Here is a 19,957-nt window from a genome sequence, read left to right as displayed (position 1 = left end):
TTTTTTTCGTGAATTTGTACCGCATCAGAATTAATAAAATCATCCGTGGTCGTGCTGTATAGTATCACACAATTTCCTAGACTTTTCCATTCCACGTCCATCTTTCATGAAGAGCCAATGCCAAGTGATTGGTTCGCCAGTGTGTAAACAGCGGCTCTTATCTTGGCCAAGGGGTTTCACAAAGGGCTGGTGGAACCGTTGGCCATATGTGTACAGCGGCCATAAAATGTTGCCGGGACACACGAATATTTGAAGTTGAAGTACACGAATTTACCAGGATCTCACGTACCTAGTAAATAAATTCACTAACACGAATTCGCACAAAGAACGTCCGAAATCCGAAAAGACAAAAGTAAATTATAAGTTGTTATTAATCCGAACCTAATTCATATTTAATCAAGCAACAACAAAACACATAAATAATAACCAAAAAAACACCGAAACAACTAAGGATTCTAATATCAGAATCACAACTTCGCGCCGTTACATTGAAAATAAAATCTCCATTTTGATTTTTTTAGTCAACATTCAAATGACATTCGGCAGAAGTATTTTTGCTATAATTTTAGTTTTACGTAAATCATAATAACAGATGGACGTATCAGCCGTGACCCTGAAACCTGTCCGATTGTATAGGAAGGTATTCTACATAGATTTATATATTATTAAGCTAGATTGAGTTGTTAGGCGAAAAAGTGTGTCCACATGAGAGGGTAAAGTTGGGGCTGGTGTCCCTCTCGCACTTATTGCCACTGTCAAAATTATTTGAATGACGTCATCACTGTCATTGTTTGGGGATACCAGTTAACATTCAAAGTTACTACCAAATCTACTAATACCGAATTAAAGGTTTTTTTTAATTGCGCAAATCTTTGGTTTTATGTCTTCATAATAATGACTTACCAATTCGTTACAAGGTATTAATATCCTTGCCTCGATATAATACAAAAATAATTTAAGAAGTTTATAAACTTAGTTATCATACAGGTAAAAATACTACTACTATAGTAATCTCTTTAACACTGGTCACACGTGCGAGAGGGACACCAGCCCCAACTTTGACCCTCTCATGTGGACACACTTTTACTAGTCTGATAAGAACGCCTTTCTGCACCGGTGATAAAGTTCAATTTAGTATGGCAAAAAAAGTGTGAGCTCAGTCCCTATTGAAAGTCCATGGTATTCTACTGACAAATTGGATGTGCCAGAGTTTATTGGCGTTACGTCACATTTATAGTCTATGGTTTGATGCGTTTCCGAACGAATCGCTTGAACGCCAACCAATCACAGCACCGATCAAACGGTTTCATTTTGTAACGTTTGTATTTCAAATAATCACTTCGTCATTTCATTCGCGCTTTGGTAAATCTTGTGTATTATTTTGTGCGTGTTAATTTAAAAAGACATCAGACAATAATTGTGGTAAAATAAATATATACAATTTTATTTGCTGTAATCCATAAAATTTGTGTTGTGGTGTTGTATGTGACGACGGATGATAGTTTTATTATTGATATAAATCTTCAGAATGAGTGCATTAACGGACGACGTATACAGATTATTGTAAGTATTTTTCTGCAAATTACATAAAGCAACATGTTACGCTATTAAAACAACATAACTTATTAATATAACTTGTCACAGTGCACCTATTAGCTACTTTGTTATTTTCTCTAACCCCGCCCAAACACAGTTTGTCATCTAAAACTTTTATCCAGCGATGGCGTCACAGAGGAAGTATCCCAGAACATCCGTCACCTGATGCAGCAGTTATGGCTAAACTGGTCCCACGTCGGTGTGGAGTACGACGTGAAGGTCAACAACATATACAAGCTGGTGCAGATTGAGCTTGACCTTCACAGTGATGTGTTGGATGAAACTAAACAGCAACTTAAGACCATGCAACAGCAAGTTGAAGGTACATATCATTGTAGTTTTAAACCTTCGTGGTTTTACGATTAAATTTGTATGAGCAGCTAGTAAGTTAAGCATCTATGTGCACCAATTCCATGTTTTGGAAGATTATACAACAAGTGAATATGCTCAACAGTTTCTTGGATGATATCAGTCTTTCAGTTAGGTGTGTAGGTATTGTCTGGTGGTCTGTAGGCACCTTTATAAAGTTTTCCTGAAGCTATCAAGTTTGATGCGCTGAGTTTCAAGTTTGATGAGACTAAACAAAATATACATACATACATACAATCACGCCTGTATCCCATAAAGGGGTAGGCAGAACACATGAAACTACTAAAGCTTCAGTGCCACTCTTGGCAAATAAGGGGTTGAAAGAAAACGAAACTGTGACATTGCAGTGACAGGTTGCCAGCCTCTCGCCTACGCCACAATTTAACCCATATTCCATAGTCACCTTCTACGACACCCACAGGAAGAAAGGGGGTGGTGAAATTCTTAACCCGTCACCACACAGGTCAACAAAATATATAATGAAATAAAACTATGGAAACGGATTATAGCATGTAAAATGAATTTACAATAATTATTTGAATTTATTTATTTATTATACGTGATATAATCCGTTTCCATAGTTTTATTTCATGAGTAACTATCACGGTAATCGAAGACAATAAAATATATAATGTTAATTATTTATGTTTCATAGAATTAAAAGAAGAGACCAAGAAGTTGAGCCAGTACCTGTCTGTAGACATCAGTATTTTAGAGTACAAAGAGGACATGATGCTGTTTGAGTATAAGAAAGAGTTGGAAGACCAGATTACAGGGTAAGTAAACATGAAAGTCCGCTAACTTTTCTTGTCAGTCTTGTGGTAGATGATGGTCTCGCATCAGTCTAAGAGTCATTAGAAAAGGTGCTTCTCAAATATTACACGGGCCTTAAATCGTCTGCAATAGATGTTAAGGCCAATGATGATTTAAACTTGAAAGTGCAGATGTCCTCTGTTCTCAAAGTTTGTTTTCTGGATTGGAGCTATGTTTGAAATAGCCATATAAATTAAATACAAAGGTAGAGAAAAACAATTTTTTTTATCCAATTTTGTACTGATTTGGAACTAATTTAAAACTTGCACTTTTTGGAGTAACTTGAAATGACAATACTCATAGATGGCTACTTGACAGACCATACTAACTAAAATGTTATCACAGATACAGAGAACAAATGGAGCAGAGGCGCACAGAAATCAACCGGCTGCTGGAATGGCAGCACGATCTCACCGAGAAACTCGGAGTCACCTTCCATGAGCTGCAAGACATCCCGCTTCCGCCCCAAGACGAGTTGGACAAGTTGAGGAACCATCTTGAAGTGCTGCAGTCAGAGAGAGACAAGCGAGCTGAGATATTCCTACACACGCAGATTGAAATTAAGGATATCATGGGTATGATTTTTTATTACATTTAATGAGTATTGTAGTCCAAATATAATTACCTACTTACGCCGTGGCTTGCGTGGGCAACGGTCGCGCGATGGTCGCGCGACGGCGATGCGACGCATACGAAATCAAACCTCGTCGATATGGAAGTATGAGACGCGACGGCGACGGTCGCGCGACCGTCGCCCACGCAAGACACGGCGTTACCTTGCTTTGACAGGCTTTTGATGTCAATGTTTGAGCTTTATACCTCTGCCACACACTCGAGCGGCGTGGGAAGTAGGCAGAGGCATAGTGCGGCCGCGCTACTCATCATGCCGCTCGTCATGCTCCTCGTCATGCCCACCGCTCCCTATTTTGTCGGTTTTTTGGCGCGATTCAAAGGGCCGGCAACAACCTAGTGTGATAATCGCGCGAATAGGGCAGTGTGTGGCTGAAGAGGGCAACATCGCGGCAGCACGAGGAGCAGCGCGAGGAGCACAGTGTGGCAGAGGTATTACTTTTGACTGACATTTGTTAAACCAAAATCTTTAAATCCTGTTACCCTCTGCTGAGGGGTAGGCCTTGAATCTTTTTTCTCGATTTCCTCTGGTCTTGGGCAGCCAGGGATGTATATTATCTGACCAAGACCAGACATTGTAAGACAGTTTTTAAACAATACTTCCTTCTGAATATTCTTTAGTTAGTTTTAGTTAATCCAATGTGAGTGAATAAAACTTGGATTACTAAATATCATGGATGAATAGCCGGATTTTTGAGACATCTTAATTTTACATTTTATTATACATATTTACAGAGAAACTCCAAATCAGACCACAGAGCAAGTTCGAGCATGTGGTGGTCAGCTCCCCGTCTGTGGACTTCAAGGTGACAGATCTGAACATGGACCGCCTGGCCAAACTGCGGCAGGACTTGCAGGAAAAGTACGACCAGACCAACAACCGGGTAAGTACTTATTTGGAGTTTTTAAGAAACTTGCTGATGACTCCAGCTGCAGAGATATTTGACTCCCTTGCAACTAATTCTATGCAGTGTATATCTGTAGTAGCAGTAAAGTAAGGTTGGAGAAGATTGTAGGGCTTTTAATGAGGGGTAAGATGGAAAATCATTCAAATAACAAAGTACTAAGGGCGGCTTTCTCTCTTACCCCTAAATAAAACTCCTTCAATCTTCACCCATCTTATCTTATTACCTTATCTTACATAGATTTGCATAGCACACAAAAAACATTATGAGATATCCTCTCAGACTCGGTCACTAGATTTTTAATTATTTATTACATAAAAAGTTGAGCTAGCAAAAGTAGCAAAGGGACTATCAGAAAGTTTTGTTTATTATAGATTTCAAGGAAGGCTATTTGTGGAGGACTTATTTATTTTCTTACAATCCTGTAGGTATTAGAGCTACGCGAGCGTCTGTCCAAACTATGGGAGTGCCTGGACGAGGACCAGATATACAGAGACAACTTCCTGCAAGCGCACCCCGGCTGCCATCCTGCCACCGAAGCTGCCATCAAGGAGGAGATCAAACGATGCGAGCAGATCAAGAGGCAGAACATTCAGGTATGTCCAATGATGTCATATGGGTCGAGTTTTATTTTGTAGATTTCACCATTTTATGAACCTATAAACAACTTCGAAAAAAAGAAAAAATTAATATAGGTAAACAGAAGTTGACCTCCTTAAAATCTTATGTGGCTCGAAAATAAGCGGGGTGTATTTTGGAAGCGGGTCAGTTGATCACAATAGATCAGGAATTGTTGCAGTGATACTGGTGCTGCGAAGCCTTACATAGCCCCGAACAGAAAAGAAGAGTGCAGCTAGCAGCACGGAATCTGGTAGCTTTCCTCACTCACCCACTATCAAAATGAAAACCATATTTTTACTGGATACGAAAAGCTGCAATATTCTAAAATTTCGAGTGTAATCAAGAGAAAACATAACTCTCAGGCAATTTATTCATACAAATTTCTTACACAGGTGTTTGTAGCCAACATGCGTACAAAGATCAAGCTAATGTGGGATAACATCATGTACTCGAGTCGGCAGCGAGACGAGTTCGTCCACTACTTCCAGGACATCTTCACTGAAGACACCCTCACACTGCATGAGATGTATCTGGATAAAATTACTAAATACTACAATGAACACAAGTAAGTATTACTATTACTGTGTTAAGACGGAGAATTTAATTTGGGAGAACATCATGTTGTATGTAGAAACGCAAAGTAAATAGTTTTGCTCACTGTACAGTCAACCAAATGCAACCCTAGGCCACTCTACAACCATGTCAAAATGACAAGCAGTAAGATATTACTTACAATCTGATTTATAAGGTCACTATGACATAGTTATACAGTGGCCTAGGGTTCCAATTGGTTGACTGTACACCCGCAGGAAGAAAAGTTCACTTAAACAGTATGAAGGTATTTATAATTTTAATGTATCCATGATTCAACTCACTGACGCAGCCCGCCCCATTGCCGTCATACTTCGGTAAATTTATTTTCGTCCCTACCAATGCAGTTACAAACAGGCTGCCGCATAAAAATCACCTCTCACTCAAATTACGACGACCGGTCTGGCTCAGTCGGTAGTGACCCTGCCTGCTAAGCCGCGGTCCTGGGTTCAAATCCCGGTAAGGGCATTTATTTGTGTGATGAGCACAGATATTTGTTCCTGAGTCATGGATGTTTTCTATGTATATAAGTATATATTTATCTATTTAAGTATTGTATATCGTCGCTTAGCACCCATAGTACAAGCTTTGCTTAGTTTGGGGCTAAGTTGATCTGTGTAAGGTGTCCCCAATATTTATTTATTTATTTATTATAAGCCAATAAAACACCCAAATTATACTTCGCACAACTTCGGCACTGCGCAACTTCGGCAGATATCCATAATAGAAGTAGTTCAGTATGATCATAAAGTCTATGCCGGTTATGGCAGGTGGATATAATTTCTGTAAAATGCCTTTGGTTTTCTAGTTCAAACCATTCATAATCTATTTTGTGAATAGGCACATTTTCGAGCTGGTGGTGACTCGCAAGAACCTCTGGTTGAAGCAAGCCGAGCTGGACGCGCGCGCCTCCGATCCCGGCCGCTACCACAACCGAGGGGGGAATCTGCTGAGGGAGGAAAAGGAGAGAAAAGCTATTGAACAGAATGTAAGTAACAATACCGGCTCAGCCACGACATTGGTCTAAGCGCGACAGCGGCGAGCGGCGGCCATACATTGAAGCGAGACACAGCGATGGGACTTTTCATTCGCACATATGGTTGCCGCTCACCGCTGTCGCGCTTAGACCAATGACGTGGCTGGGCCGTACATCCTTATACTCTATAGAGCTTAGGGCCTCCGATAGCTGGCGCGGACGACCGCCGCGTATGCACCTACATTCAAATAAAGGTTATATCTATCTATCATCACCCTCACGGGTTCCGCCAATATGTGAAATCCGTCACACGCGCTGGATAATCCGCGTCAGCTAGTGGGCTTAGTCAATTTGTGTAAGAATGTCCTATAATATTTATTTTTAAAGTCTAGTCATTCTCAATAATTTTCCTTAGTAAGTAATCGCCTATCCCACAGTCACGCCAGTTTTCCGAAGGGTTCGGCAGATACCACGGATTTCCACTTGCTACAATCCAATGTGCGTAGCAGAATGCACAAACGCTCACGATATATATCTTTCGTACTATCTATCTCTATCGCTCTTGCGTATTGGCGCGACAGAGCCAGACTACATTTCTGCGGACTTTCGGTGGCGTTGCGGTGGTGGCACGGGGCCTGACATTCCACTTTCGTTTCTTCTACGTTCATAAGATTTCTCATACATACTCGCCAGTTTAAGTTAAGTTTAACACGCCAATCATGCAGTTTCTGTTCCATTCCCACGTTTTTTTGGCAAATGGTTATCGCGAGTCTTCATAGGTGCACAGCTCACAAGTCTTTAAAATTAAATGTCGATGACCTATATTTTTCATTTCAGCTCCCGAAAATTGAGGCCCAAATTCGTGAAACAGTAACAGAGTACGAGGCAAGGACTGGCAGCATATTCACCGTGGACGGTGTACCTCTTCTACAGCTCATCGAGGACGAAAAGGAGTCGAGAAAAGCTGTAAGTAACATAAATATTTGAATAATATCAATCATATTTACCTTGAATGGTACTTACCTTGTAAGTTTTTGCGTACTTGCAAGAGAAGTTTAATCGAAGATTTTAATTTTTAATAAAACAAAAGTTATAAATTCGAACATGGATCTTTAGGAGGTTCTTTATTCATTATCAGTTGTGGCAGGCAGCTCAGATGAACAAAACGTTGCCTTAGTGCGTTTTCACATTATCCGTTCCGATGTCGGATCTAGGACCTATACATTAGGAAAGTTGTCAAAGTAGAATATGGGATGCGTTAACAAAAACTCGTGAACATAACTTTGTAATAATGGATTCTTAATAAGAAAATTTGTTATAATCTACAGGAGCGCCACAACAAACCGTCAGCACGCAAACAGGCACTAACGCCCACCAACAGCAACGCGCTGTTCCGCTCGCCCGCGACGTCCCCGCGCGGCAAACGCAACCGCACCGCTGCGCAGCTCGCCCTTACCGCTGAGAAGAACAGGTAACTGGAACACCACCATTCAAATATTACTAAGTTTCTCTGAGAAAACAAACGGCTCAGCCACGACATTGGTCTAAGCGCGACAGCGGTGAGCGGCGGCCATACATTGGAGCGAGACACAGCGATAGGACTTTTCATTCGCACGTATGGCTGCCGCTCACCGCTGTCGCGCACCAATGTCGTGGCTGGGCCCTAAGGCTCGACATATTTAAGCGCTGAACTCCCTCGTACCACGGGCGATGAGGGACATATACCGTACTGATGGAAAGAAGAATTCGGGTGACCCGTTTCTACCCACACTGTACTTGTCTAGGTCCCATTACCTCCAGACTGCGGTAGTGGCCAATTTGATATAACGAATGCGTCGTTTGAACTTGAAAGTTTCAATACTAACGTTGTCTCTAATCCAATAACTAATCCTCATATTGAGAGCGCAAATAAATATCTAGACTGCCCATAAATAGTCGTACAATATTTACATGACTTACGACAGTTACGACTTACCTATTCTAAACATATTAATTCATATTTTATGCTCCAGTAATCTGTTACTGTTTTACGAAAAATAATATAATTATTTGTCAAATCCTCATTAGACCTAAATATCGTATAATAGAACCGAATAGACCATCTGACTACAAACAGTTCTCTCACCCCGTAGGCCGCCGTCGAAGCGCCAACTCATCACGGGCAGCGACACCAAAGCTGTGTCGGCGCTCACACACAACCTGTCTGCGTTGAAGAGGTCCGCCATTTCTACTGTTAAAAGGTAACGTACAAGTTTTATTTGTCTTATATTTCCGGTCAATGTGAATTTTATTAGTGGAATAAATAGGTATTGTACATATGTACCTACACACTTGGGCAAACATTTGTTAGCTACGCTTATCAGAGAGGTTGCTTACAGAAGTCACATAGACAGTTAACGATATTAACGATATTACATGGTTGTATGTAACACTTAATTATGTAGAGCTTATCTGTACAAGAATGGGTGTGTAATGATTGGTATAACTTTTTTTGGTATAATAACATTTGATATAACAACATTTCGTATATATTTAAAGGATATAATCACTCGTTTGACATAATTAACATTTGGTATAACCACAAAATATATACTTTTATTTTGTATAATCATTATTTCGTATAACACTCTATTGATATACGACTAGTATAATATAACCAGCAAACAGTATAAAACATTTCATGAATTAATTTTATTCTTTTTTGAAGGGATCACAGTTCTAACCTAACCTAACCTACTTTTCTGATAGCAGTACATATGTTTGAGGGTCACAGTTCTAACTTAACCTAACCTATTTTTCTGGTAGCAGCGCGTTGTGTGTAGGGGTCACAGTTCTAACCTAATCTACTTTTCTGGTAAATGATGGATCTAATTTATTGTACAATTGTTTTTTATTCTAACTGTGCTTTAGAAAGAATTTGTGTTATACAATTTATTTATTATCGGAAATAAGCATTATACTCTAAAGTATGTTATAATAATGTTATTAGAAAAAATGATCATTATATTAAATAAGAATTATACAATTTGTTAGTATATTATTTGTTGTTATATAATACAATAATTATATCAAATGATCGTTATAACGACTAAAAATATATCAAAAAAAGTTATATCGATCGATACGCACCCTACAAGAATACCTGTAGGGTAATCGCGCGTCTTTTATTTGTGGCCGAGATCGGCAAAACTTACCATAAGAACGAAATTTTGAATTTTAGACCAAACGATGAAGTGGGACGTTTTGCCGACCGCGGGCACATATATTCATTAATATGCTCCAAAACCCCAAATGCCTCCATAGTAAAGTGAATAATTTTGTATATTGTTTTGTAGTATTTCTCATTCCTTGTTGCCAATTTCAGTTCGCTAACGGCCAATAAACGCACTCACGAAGCTACGCGAGGCAAGTCTTAGAGCGTTTTTACATTATCCGATCCGATATCGGATGTAAGAAGGATGTTAAAGGCAAAAAACAAAGATGGCGTCTTTAATTTATAAGATATCGGTCCTACATCCAATATTGGATCAGATAATGTGAAAACGCTCTTACACTAAACTAGTAGTTACGTCAGTAGTTTCATTGCTTTTGTAATACCGTAAAAGGAATGAGTAATACTGTTAGTAGTTGCTAAATACCTATTTCATTTTTATTGGCATCAAAATAGTAACTGTCTATTAGATTGCTAATGAATCCGTTTTATTAGCTTCACTAGAATGTGCGTATGAAATACGCCATAATGATTTCCGATGAACTGCCATCAAAATGTTTATATCATATTAATTAGACTAACGCCGAGTGCTTTAGAGACATCACATCTGACCAACTAAAATGAATGAGACAGCCTAATTGTATTTAATAGCTTATGACAATTAAGACTTCGCTGCGCCCTTGGTTGTCTAAGATTTTGACTACCAAACTACCCTTCAACATACGCTGATCTTCTTTAAACGTCGTGGCTACGAGTATCATGTGTTTCGCGTCGCAGCCTCGCGTTGAGCCTTGTCGCAATGCACGTTTGTTTATATTAAGCTGTAGCCGCACGTGACAGTTGTCTTTCGCGGTTAGAGAACCAATAAGTTATCAGTATTTTTTAACCGCCGCCTAAATCTCAAGGGAAGGGGTTCTCAATTCGTCTGTTTTTTTTTTCATGTGGCTACATTTACCCTTGGTTGTATTATTACAGGCGAGTCAGCGGCCGACTAGCCACGAAAGCCATCGTTGCGAAGGCGGAGAACCACGGCGCCACCATAAAGAGGAAGCTGGACTACAGAGCGGACGCCCCGAAGATGCCCAAAGCGAACGGCAGCATCCTCAAGCATAAGCGATCGGTATGTGAAAATCCTGCTTTAAGATTGAACATTTTATTTGTGACGTATTCTAACAAAAGCAATAGAGTCTCGTTAGAGTTAGACCAATTTGACAAAGATTTTGATACAGATATTGCATGAGAGATATTGTAATAACGTCAGGCTTCTATCAAACTATGACAATTACTGCAATTCTGTCCTATCAGTTTTATTTATCTTGGTCTGACTGCAATCTGGCACCTTTTGTAAGAAGACATCGCATTTATGAAAAAACTACGATTACACTTCTACAGTTTGTGTTTTAATAATGGTGTTGGTTTAACATAGGCCTACATTGACTACCTACTATTGACACTGTTCATGTTTTATGATGCAAAAACCAGTCACGATTCATTTGTTTAAAAATACAATAATAATTTAAGGGGCCGTCCATAAATTACGTCATTCTAAATTAGGGGGGGGGGGTTTGGTCTGCGGATGACGGTAAATGATAGATGGGGGGGGGGTGTTTCGAAATTGACGTCATTCTTATTTATTTATTTATAGTTTATTTTTCACGTACAAAAAGATTATTTCGAAAAAGAAATTTCTTCCAGCACACCTAGTAAGTGAGACTGCAAATGTGAGAGGCGGCTAAGGCGCATACAATACTAAAATAACTCATAATAAACATACATAAGTAATGCAACATAGATGTACACAAATACAGTAATAACTACAGATAAAATACTCTAACAATAATATTACATATGTACTTAAATGTATTATACATATAAACCTTCTTTAAGAATCAGTCTATCTATTTAAAAAAACCGCATCAAAATCCGTTGCGTAGTTTTAAAGATCTAAGCATACATAGGGACCTTCAACAGTTGCATGACGGCGTAACGGGACAGGCACTTGACGTTGAGTGGGTTGAAGACGTGGATGAATCGAGCCAAAACGAATATCGGGAGGATACGGAGATATTACCCGTGATCCAGAATTTAAAAGAATGGGTGAAAACTCCGTGGGAGTTATCCAAAGAAAAGTAAAAAATAAGTAGTTATATTATATCAATGATTATTGCCAAAGTAAAAATAATAAAGGATGATTCTATAACCAAGTGTTTTAATCATATAATACCCTATTTTTCTCAAATCTGCAATGTTTTATTTTGTCAAACTGGTAATGACGTCAATTTTGGGAGAAGGGGGGGGGGTCATTAAGATATGACGATAGGATGATTATAGGGGGGGGGGGGGGTCTAAAATCTGAAAAAATCGATGACGTAATTTATGGACGGCCCCTAAGTATTTTGTCAACCATGCCGTCAATGTAGATCTATTGTTGACATTAACGTAATAACGTATGCGGAATGAAATCTGGACAAAGTTTTGATATTGTACAGAGTAAGTAAATAAATAAACTAAAATAATGTATAAATGCCAGATTAAAGTTTACATATCTGTCATTTAAACTGGTAAGTTTCATGAGTATTGGATTCCTTTTCTCGAAATGATGGTCAATCGAGAAGGACGACCTAGCGAAACCGTTTGTAATTTCTACATACCAATTTTCTGTGACAGAATGCAAAGCCCGAGGAAAATTTTGTAGTAAGGGTTAGAAGCTAACAGTCATTTTATAATATTTTTGCGTCCTTTTTCTTTACAAAAAACTACCGCAACAAAGCGTGGTCCAAGAAAACATTACAGCATTGGCAAGTTTTCTGGGAGAGATTTGATTAAAAGAAATGTCGGCCCCCTAAGGCACAAAATCTCACAGAGAGCTCGAGACAGCATTCGAATGGGGCAGCGAAAGTGATAAAAATTATCTTGAAGACATGAGTATCGATACACATTAAAAAAAGTTAGGCCTATAGTCTTCAAAAATAAAATAAACAACTTTGAAAATGCTGCTACGCCGTTAAGTCAAAAAATGTAAAAAACAGCTGTTTTTGCATTTCTGGGTTTATGAATGACTAATAATATGTCGAGTAAATGGAATTTCACGACAAGAAAACTATTATTTTGAGAACACTAATGATCCTACGGACAAGAATGTGAAAAATGTCAAGCATACGAAGCTTCTTTAAAAAGTTATCACATGGAAGATAAATTTGGACCTTAAAAAATGCTAACATTGGTTTTGTCGACACCGATGGACATAAAGTATCACAAGTTCTGTTAGAAGCCTCACAAATCACGAAAGATATCAAAAATAAACTATGTTATATTAATTTTATAAGACATTGAATTTTGTCCAGATTTCATTCCGCATAAGTTACGTGTGTAACCTGCCTGCAAAATTTATGCTTCGCCCGTTAACTCGCGCATGTTTTAATAACGCCTTTTACGTTTTCCAACCTGTATCTAACAGATTATTACAATAACTAAACAAAAATTCCTGGTGTGTGTTGGTGTGGCCTTGACGTTTTACAAATTAACCACTAATTGTGTTATTTACTGAAAATATAATTGATGTGTTTTGCGATGCGTCAAGTGCATGCCTTTTTTGAGTGTTTGCACATTATGCATTATTTATGACGTTACTCAATTTTGCCGTGAAAGACGGACAGACAAACAGACACACACACTTTCCTATTTATAATATTAGTATGGATATTTGACGTCGACTATAAAAGTAAGGATTGTAGTCAGTAGTATGTAGTTACTATTACTGCCTCCGTTTTTATTTTGAAAGGTATCGGAACAATAGCTTTTACTTACTAAAGACATGTCTAACTTTTCGATTTTAGATGACACATTTTTCTTAGAAAACGTCAGTACCTGTAGATTTCTATCCTACACACAAGAAAGCATATGTGCATAGTAAAGGGCAGCACTTGCCATGGTGTGATAAGTTGATCTCGATTCAGGCCACAACGTGTACGGCCTCTATACAATTAGGTACGGGCTCCCAGATAAGCCATTTCTATCACTATTTCGCATCACGCATGGTCTTTCGCACCTCCTGAACTCACCCCCCCGGTGTCGGGTTGTGAACTGTGAAGTATAATATCTAACGGGGTTGTCTCGCACAGTCCGTCGGCGCGCGGCGCAGCGCCGGCCACCGCTCCGCCGGCCGCACCGCGGCGTCTTCAGAGGCCACCAAGAACCCGCTCATGGAGACCACACAGCTCACTACATACACTGATTTCAAGGTAACATATCAAATAAGAATCATGAAAAAATGGCCAAACATTCATTTTGCTAATGGGTCAATTTATTATTTCAAGGTAACATATCAAATAAGAATCATGAAAAAATGGCCAAACATTCATTTTGCTAATGGGTCAATTTATTATTTCAAGGTAACATATCAAATAAGAATCATGAAAAAATGGCCAAACATTCATTTTGCTAATGGGTCAATTTATTAAGTGGTTACTTCTCATTCAAAGGTGTTAAATTCGGGAGCTCTAAATTTTGCGGGCAGGCTTCATGGGATATTATTTTAATTATCATATGAAATATAATCTTCGTTCTACCAGCCAATATGTAAATAATCATGGAAATGACCTTTATTATAGGTCACTTCAAGAAATCTGGCACTAATGGAATGAGTGAATCTGACGTATAAAATAAATAACAAAATTAGGTTTATTACATTAACTGTATTTCCATTAATTCCTTCGTTCCATTCGGTCCAACTTTCATGAACACCGGTTTCTATGAAATCATATCATTAGTGTGGCGTATATTATAATCGATTGAACCGGAATATTTTAAATTTTATTTCTTTTTTTAGGAAGGCATCGACGAGAAGAAAATAAGCCGTAGCTCCGGGGTCCCGAAGCCCCCGGACAGCATCCCCATGATCGTGTGCGACGCCATCGAGGAGCACAACTCCCCCTATCAAAAAAAAAGCCCAACCAAATCGGCGGCCATGACCCCGAAAACCGGCAAGGAAAATAGACAGCACGCCGTACATCTAACACCTAAGACTAAAGACTACGATCCAAAACACAAACAGGTCTTGTTACAATCGCCTTTTGTTTAATATACCATCCTTTAGATAAAACACTTACGAAGTAGCAGTGTATTTATTGAAAAAAAAAAGCGTGTTACAAAACACGGAGAAACTAAAAAGCCAAAAATAATAAACCTTCGAATTCAGATTTCTTATCGGATTGCAATAATCTAAACATCCAAATTATAAACAAATCAATTATTTTTGTAGTCGGTACCAGACCTGTTTGTCGCCTTGCTATTTCCTATTTGCCCTACCCAACCATACGCAGGCTGGTCCCGACTCCAAAAATAATTGATTTGTTTATAATTTGCATGTTTAGATTATTGCAATCCGATAAGAAATCTGAATTCGAAGGTTTATTATTTTTGGCTTTTTAGTTTCTCCGTGTTTTGTAACACGCTTTTTTTTTGAAGGCGGTTTTATTTTTTGTTAAAAAGTTAATTTATTTGTTGATTTTTAGTGGTTCCTAGTGATATTATATGTATCAGTCCGAATATATGTACAGTAGTGAAAGAATTGTCCTTTAACTCCTAACCATTGAGGAGTTGACCTTCCATCATCAGCTCAGCCACATAAAATTATTACCATCAGGCGCAAATACTGGTGCACCTTTGAAAAATACACAAAAAACATTACATGTGCCTATAACATTTGAAGAGTTCCCTCGATTTCTCCAAGATCCCATCATCAGACCACGACTTGGTGCCAATGGGACCATCTCGGGGTTATACCTGTTCTATCAAAAAAAAAATTTTGAAAATCGGTCTACGATTCTCGGAGATATCGAGTAACATACAAAAAAAAAAAAAAAAAAAAAAAAAAAAAAAAAAAAAAAAAAAAAAAAAAACATTCAGTCGAATTGAGAACCTCCTCCTTTTTTGAAGTCGGTTAAAAAAGATGGCAGTGAGACTACACTTATAACCTAATTTTGTACTGAATTTAACTATGGAAATGGCGTGTGCACATCATAGTTATGTTAATGCCTTGTATATTATTATAGCGATAAAATGTTGTAGACTGGTGATAATTTTATACCTTTAGTTATAATGTTTAATTTTGTGTCATTCATTTTACTTTTGACTTTGTATTTCGGATTATATAATTATTATTGGATATCATGTTCAATTATTTCAATATGTTTATGCCATTATGATCAGTAACGATCAACTGGAATTGGTCGTTAGTTTGAAGTCTCGTTACAGTAAGAGCAGCTTTTAGTTAAGGGTGTTGCTTCTTATACGTTATGGTTGTAGCGTACTTAATATTATTCAGTATTCAATGTGTATAGGACATTATTAAAGGTTGTTGTTAAGGCCGATGCAATATATCTGCCGAAAGCCATGCTTAGCTGTGTCGAAAATTACCGGCAGACTATCCGGGCCTTAAGTAGCTTTAAATTTGTAATATATTGTCTTAGTTTAAACAAACAAGTGTTTCATTTGATGTCCATAGCCTGCTAGTTCAGTTGTCAAAGGCAGGAGTGATAATGTCGATTTTCTTCGATTTCCACGTTGAACCTGGTGGTAAAAAGTTTAGAAGAGCCATTGATTTGGATAAACATGAGATCAATCTGTTCATGGATAAAGAGCATACTAAAGCTATATTTGGAGATGTGGACATAGGTGCACTCATGTAAGTATCATACCAAAATTTAATTGTTGGCTGTTCTAATTGTAATAAGTAAGATAGGAAAAGGTGAACTAGTAGTTCTAGTCTAGCAATAAAAATACTCATTAGTGCCTATACTTTTGTCTTCTAGTCACGTCATTAGAGTTATATGAAAATATGAGATTATTTTTACTAGGTAGTTTGAAAGAAAGTTTGTACGGAACCCTCGGTGGGCGAGTCCGACTCGCACTTGGCCGGTTTTTTTTAATATCGCGTCTGTGCTAAACAGCCCGCCGCAGCGCATACCGACCATGGACGCTTTCAACTTAGGCACAGATTATTAATAAGTTACGAACGTAACAGATCCTTCATTTGCCCGCAAAACGATAAATACTTACGCTTTATTTAAGGGTCACTTGCACCAACGAAAATGGAGGGCTACATACATACATTATTACATAGAATTTGGCAGATGACAGCCCACTAACCCAGAGTTAAGTGGTTGGTGCAAGTGGGCCTCTAATGTACTACGCACGTAAAACTAAGAAGAATAGTTACTATACTAATACTACTGTAGGTGTGCCACGCGACTACACGGCGGGCGCGTGGCGCCTCTCTGCCACTTGTTACCTCGAGGCAACTGCAAGCGGCGAGCGAGTGACTTAGGCCTGATTTAGGTAATGAATTGCAATGCAAATAAATATTATAGCGACACAAGTCCCACGGTAAGCTCAAGAAAGATCGTGCTGTGTACTCAGACAGCAGTATACTTAACTACATTTATTTAAAGTGGAGAATTTTTGAAGTAAAGTTCTCTCAGACCTCAAAACTTCTTGTGAGGTCAGCCTTATTTTAAAGGTTTCTTCGTTAAAATGTAATTACACTTCAGGCTTGGAGAATGTTTACTAGACGGTTCAGGTTGGAAGTACAGTCAGCGGCAAATATGTATATTGTAGCATTCAATGCGGCCAAATAGTTCGTCCCGTGTGTGATGACTGTGATGAACTATTTATCTAGAAATCTTCAAAACGTAGTGATTCAATGCTCTTTGGAAATCTTTAGTGCTGCCAGTATATACATACTACTGAATGATATTCCGACTATTGATTTGACCAACTAGTGGGAGCTTGAATGACCGATTAGTCTGTAGACTATTTGCGTCTGGTGGGATAAATGCGACTTTGAAGATATTAAAGTCGCATTTATCCCACCTTTGGATAACTCGCAGTGGTAACTATGCGCGCACTAAATTAAGTAGTCCCAACTAATATTCTGATATCACGGGGTCGGGGAATAAAGCGACCCTATGACGAATCTGAAATATAAAAAAAATAAATGTTTTTGAAAAAACTATCAATGAGGAATAAATGTGAGTGTGTTTAGTAAAATGTCCCACTTTGTCGATTACTATAAAGCCGCTTTGTTAGTTTAGTCATATAAAGATACAAGCAAATCTAGTCTTAATGGTAAGCGACAAAGTGGAACGTTTTACTAAAACACACTCGTATTACCTATCATGGGACAAAGTAAAAAAAACCGGCCAAGTGCGAGTCGGACTCGCCCACCGAGGGTTCCGTACCTACAAAACTATTAGGTACTTTTACGTTACTCACATAAGTGAATTCATGTCAATACTTTCTTTTTTATCAGTATTACACGGAGTAGGTAACGTTTCGTGGCAGCGGCAGCATTTCCGCACACTGCAGAGAGCGCACGTGCAGCGCACACTGCAGAGAGCGCACGTGGACACCGGCGCGGCGCCACAGAATATATAATAGCACAAGTAAAGAAGGCCCACTGCTTTGATGTTTCCGAAATGCCGCCTTTTTAAATACCTACAACATTCTTACAAAGAAACGAGCCGCACGTGCGCGGCGTCCGGTGATAGGGTTACCAATGGATCCAAACGAATTAATACTCACATTAAATGTTATATTATTATATTCAAGTCTTGAGTACTTTCTAGGTACCTATATACGCTGTATTTATATATTTTTGTTCAAGGTTCCAACATCACAAGCCTTATTGAACTTTTCCGTGGGACTTAATCAGTAGTAGATCTGTATAAGAATATCTTTTGGTATTTATTTTATTCAATATGTCTATTTAATTAAGTGTTATTAGCCATTCCACCCGCGGACATCGCTTAAAAAACCTCGCGACGTAAAGTAACAATAGAAAGTGCGAACGTGCATTCCGTGAGAATGTGCGCCACCCCTGAGTAGGCCTCGAACTCGCGGCCACAGCTCGCGGCCGCCAGGATATACTTGTAGCGCGGCGATAGGATAGCGGAGTGAGCCGCCCCTGGCGGCGCCAGCGGACGCGTCTGTGTGCGTGAGCTAGGTATGCATACAACTACAACTGCTGTAGGCACCGCCCCCCCTCAGCGCGTCCTCTGCGGCGCGGCGATAATCACCTAGCCCTAAGGCCCTGGATTCTCTGGCCCGTCACACGCGCCCGGCGGCGTTTGGATGTGAGCCGCATGTGCCGCTGTGCCACACGCTGTCGGTCGCGGGTGCGTGGGTTTTCTGACCCTTGGTCACCCGTCGTCGGCGACGGAACTCAGAAGCTCTGGTAGACTGATTTTTGAACTGTTGTGTTGTGCTCTGATCAAAATGAATGCAAAAATACTTACATTGTAATTCTTAGAGGAAGAAGATTATACGCGACTTAATCCGTTTCCATATAAATATTGATATTACCCAAAAAAAGAGACAGTCAAACGATATTTTTGTATGAAACCGGCAAAAAAAAAGTGAAATTTTTAACTTGGTACTCAAACACTTTCATTGTAGTAAAGAAAAATTTACATCATATATTCGATTAAGTATATCGAAAACAGTTCACAGAAGTACAATTCATCCATTGAATTACTATGTACTAACATACTAGAAATTACACCCCAAACAAAGTCTGTGCTCCGGCCGGCAGCGCGCGGCGCATGCGTGGGGAGGTACCGTGTCATAGAGTAAGACTTGACCAATGACCACCTAGACGCGACACTCTTAGTGTAGACCTTTTTTATACTTTTTGTAAAATACTAACCCCCTTATTCATAAACGCACACTAAATTCGGCGTATTGGTGTGATAGAAAGGGACAAACGAACTTTATCGGCTTGATAACTTTAGTGAACGTTTATGAATAAGGGGGTAAGTAGTTTAATTTTAGCACTATCATACATTGTGCTATGTTTAAGTTCTACTAAGTGAAACAAAAATACATTATTGATTTTTTTCATATACCTACTTTAATTGCCCTTGAAGAAAATCATAGGTTATTATTGTATGAAAATATCGATTACAACTCGTATTAGAACTGTGTAGTATTCATAAGTATAACGTGAAATAAATTTAACATTTCTCTTTTATATATTACAAACAGAATATAATCACAATTACTATACTTCATTACCTACATGTCAAGTCCGTGCGATTATGATGCGATTAATCTATGATTTCGTTCAACAGTATGGCAGCGATAGCTTCGCGTTTGAGGAGCGCGTCCCTTCATTGAAATAATTACTTAAATAAAGATCGATTAACATAGCGTGTATACTAACCGATGAAATGTGACACGTCAGTT

General features: G+C 38.8%; 1 protein-coding gene across 1 annotated transcript; it reads left to right on the top strand.

Annotated features, from left to right (window-relative positions):
* The first annotated feature begins 1,197 nt into the window (after positions 1 to 1,197).
* On the top strand, positions 1,198 to 14,944 carry LOC125241808 (protein regulator of cytokinesis 1-like). The gene is made up of 14 exons (XM_048150451.1): positions 1,198 to 1,563; positions 1,719 to 1,918; positions 2,621 to 2,741; positions 3,124 to 3,353; positions 4,144 to 4,292; positions 4,742 to 4,909; positions 5,327 to 5,499; positions 6,366 to 6,513; positions 7,339 to 7,467; positions 7,830 to 7,972; positions 8,634 to 8,741; positions 10,688 to 10,832; positions 13,834 to 13,953; positions 14,541 to 14,944. The coding sequence occupies exons 1-14, from the start codon at positions 1,529 to 1,531 to the stop codon at positions 14,790 to 14,792; spliced, it is 2,121 nt and encodes a 706-aa protein (XP_048006408.1). The 5' UTR covers positions 1,198 to 1,528; the 3' UTR covers positions 14,793 to 14,944.
* Positions 14,945 to 19,957: the final 5,013 nt, after the last annotated feature.

Source organism: Leguminivora glycinivorella, chromosome Z (genome assembly GCF_023078275.1).
Source record: "Leguminivora glycinivorella isolate SPB_JAAS2020 chromosome Z, LegGlyc_1.1, whole genome shotgun sequence".
In the NCBI taxonomy this organism is placed as follows: domain Eukaryota; kingdom Metazoa; phylum Arthropoda; class Insecta; order Lepidoptera; family Tortricidae; genus Leguminivora; species Leguminivora glycinivorella.
The sequence above is the reverse complement of the archived record's forward strand: the minus strand, read 5'-3'. Positions and strand labels throughout refer to the sequence as shown.